Consider the following 3,165-nt stretch of genomic DNA (forward strand, 5'->3'; position numbering starts at 1 on the left):
GAGCAGAGGAGTTAAATGCTTTATGGTTCCAAGGAAGCATTACTAAATTATCTAACTGTACGTGAACCTTATAGGCGAAAAGTGGGGGCGTCGCCGCTTCATTCATGGGGAGGCCCTTTCTTGGGGAGGCTTTTCATCTTTTCCCCAAAAGGGCTACAGATTCCCGCAAGGCAGGAATGAGAATAAAAGAAACGAGGCCCGCAGGTGCGTCCAGGGGCTCCAACGTCCGCAGAACCCCTGCTTCAGAGGACGCTCCGACACCCAACAACCCCTCGGCGGCCTAACCGCCGCCTCACATTTTCATGGTGCCCTTAGGACCCAGGTTGGTCCGCAGCACATCCTGCAGCCCTCGGGCGGCGCATATATTGACGGCCAAAGCCGCCTGGGCCCGCGCCACCTCAGCCTTGGCGTTCACAGCTTTTATCGCAGCCATTGCGTGACCGTTACAGACAAAAACTGCCTCAATCCCGAGTCTGAGCAATAAACCTCGGCGCCACGCCCCACTTTTCAGAGCCTCAGCCAATCATTGCCCTGACAGGAAGTGACGTTATTACACCTCGCCGCGACAGACGCTAGGCTCGCGTTGGTCAGGTCGCCAAGATGGCGTCCTCCGCCTCCTCTCGGACCCCGGCGGGGAAGCGGGTGGTGAATCAGGAAGAACTGCGGCGGTTGATGAAAGAGAAGCAGCGTCTGAGCGCCAACCGGAAACGGATAGAATCTCCATTCGCGAAGTACAATCGTTTGGGGCAACTAAGTTGTGCCCTGTGTAACACTCCGGTTAAGAGCGAGCTCCTGTGGCAGACTCACGTCCTGGGAAAGCAGCACCGAGAGAAAGTGGCCGAGCTGAAAGGCGCGAAAGAAGCCAGCCAAGGTCCGTCCGCCAGCTCAGCGCCCCAGACTGCCAAGAGGAAGGCGTCAGAGGCAGATGTCCAAGATTCCAAGAGAGCGAAGGCCTGCTCGGTTGCTCAGGTACAGCCCTCCACGTCCGCTTTGCCCACCAACTTTGACAAAACCGTAAAGGAGTCCACTAGAGCGACCTCCAGTAAGCCTTCGGGACTCGGTTTACTCCCCGATTATGAGGATGAGGACGAGGAGGAGAACGAGGAGGAGGAGGGAGGAGAACGAAAAAGGGGGGACGCCAGCAAGCAGCCACTCGGTGCGCAAGGCAAAGACCATTCACTTTCCGTCTCGCGGGAGGTAACAAATAGTGTGCTGCCAAACGACTTCTTTGGTACAAATCCTCCCAAAGCCCCCTTAATTCCTCATTCAGGATCAATTGAAAAAGCAGAAATACATGAAAAAGTAGTGCAGAGGAGAGAAAACACCGCAGAAGCATTACCGGAAGGATTTTTTGACGACCCTGAGGTTGATGCGAGGGTACGAAAGGTTGATGCCCCGAAGGATCAGATGGACAAAGAATGGGACGAATTTCAAAAAGCCATGAGGCAGGTCAACACTATTTCTGAAGCCATAGTTGCTGAAGAGGATGAAGAGGGACGGTTGGACCGCCAGATTGGGGAGATCGATGAGCAGATAGAGTGTTACCGTCGGGTGGAAAAGCTGTGGAATCGCCAGGATGAAATAAATAAGCTTAAAGAGATTCTGACCATTAAAGAACTGCAGAAAAAGGAAGAGGAGAATGCTGACAGCGATGATGAGGGAGAACTACAAGATTTGTTGTCTCAGGATTGGAGGGTGAAAGGGGCTTTGTTATAATGTTTTAAAGACCCCAAATTGGGGGTTTAACAGCTTCTGGTATTGTAAAACGAAGTGTTGTTTTTCAGTATATTGGTTATTTCATGCCTAACGATTTGGATATCTAAATTGGATTGTTGAGATAAAATGAGTCAGGGAGCCACAGCACTTTGGAAAATTGGTGTAAAATATTTTTGAGGTAAAGGTTTTTCTAGAAATTTTTGAAGTGTTACATGCAAAATGCCAACTTTTCCACCCATTAACATGCTTAACTGTATATTTTTGAGTTGTGAGTACTGTACATAGTTAAATATATATTTACTTAAGTAATACTGTGTTGAAAGTTTTTAATTAATATAAGTTAGACCAGCAGACTGTTACATTAATTAGTGCACTATTTGAGATGTCTGTGTATTTTTTCTTACCCCTAAATCAAACTCAAAAGGTTGATTTTCTCTTTTGTTTATTTATAGCACCACTCGAACACATAAATCACTATGAGTTTATCAGTTCTTTTTTTGGGTATTATCAAAAACCTGCTTTAGAACATCAAGATATATGTATGCCAAACATGACTTAAACCAAAGTTTTCTTGACTAGCCCAGTGATTGTCAGCTGTAGATTCACATGAAGATCCCGTATTAAACTTGGGAAAAACTTAAGGTGCCTGAGGCCTCTAAGTGACACCTAGGCAGCTGTATTATTTGTGAAAGCTGTCAGGTTATTCTAATGCAAGTATATGCCAAAGTTGGAGAGTTAACTGCCCTAAATTCAGAGCCCATTTATTTGGGGAAGAAGAGCTTTTTTTTTTTTTTTTTAATAACACATGGAACAGATTACTGTTCTTGAATGGAAAAAATAATTACATTTTATTTCTGTCTTATCCAGTCATAATTTTTAAAAAGTATTTTTAATTAAGGTATATACTGATGCCTTTTTTTTTGCTTTTTTTTTTTTTTTTTGCAGTTTTTGGCCAGGGCTGGGTTTGAACCTGCCACCTCTGGCATATGGGGCCGGTATCCTACTCCTTTAAGCCACAAGCACTGCCCCCAGTCACAAATTTTAATATTTTGTGGTAAATTAGGGTTTATGGTTTATGGGTTCTATCTATTGTAGGAAGGATATTTTAAGTTTTTCCAGCAGTAACAATTGGCTACTGCTGGGCATTAATAGTTTAAATCACTACTTCCTCCTTTAGGAGAAAAAGGTTGAAGTATTCAAATAAGAAAAGGAAATTAATACTATTCTGGAGATAGAAATGCATACAATATATTCAAATAAAAGCAGTAATAGCTAAGACATACATAGTTCTTAGTATGGGTCACATAAAGATCTAAATGTTTTACATATATTTACTCAGTCTAGTTTCACTAAAACCCAGATTTTATGGAGGTAAATACCAAGAGATAAGTTTTTCTGTTTTATGGGGGGGGTTTTGGCGGTTTTTGGCCGGGGCTGGGTTTAAACCCG

The 3,165-nt window shown here is 44.3% G+C and overlaps 2 protein-coding genes across 2 annotated transcripts in view; one reads left to right on the forward strand and one right to left on the reverse strand.

The window, feature by feature from the left end:
• CCT6B (chaperonin containing TCP1 subunit 6B) overlaps nt 1-433 on the reverse strand; it is a 38,166-nt gene extending 37,733 nt beyond the window's left edge. The window contains exon 1 of the mRNA XM_012809729.2: nt 297-433. Coding sequence (XP_012665183.1) covers nt 297-433 — 137 coding nt within the window. The remainder of the gene's footprint in view (nt 1-296) is intronic.
• Nucleotides 434-579: 146 nt separating this feature from the next.
• Nucleotides 580-1,986, forward strand: ZNF830 (zinc finger protein 830). The gene has a single exon (XM_003797225.3). It carries the CDS (start codon nt 601-603, stop codon nt 1,714-1,716), a length of 1,116 nt encoding a protein of 371 aa, XP_003797273.2. The 5' UTR covers nt 580-600; the 3' UTR covers nt 1,717-1,986.
• Nucleotides 1,987-3,165: the final 1,179 nt, after the last annotated feature.

Source organism: Otolemur garnettii, unplaced genomic scaffold (assembly GCF_000181295.1).
Source record: "Otolemur garnettii isolate 467f Iridium unplaced genomic scaffold, OtoGar3 scaffold00112, whole genome shotgun sequence".
Classification (NCBI taxonomy): domain Eukaryota; kingdom Metazoa; phylum Chordata; class Mammalia; order Primates; family Galagidae; genus Otolemur; species Otolemur garnettii.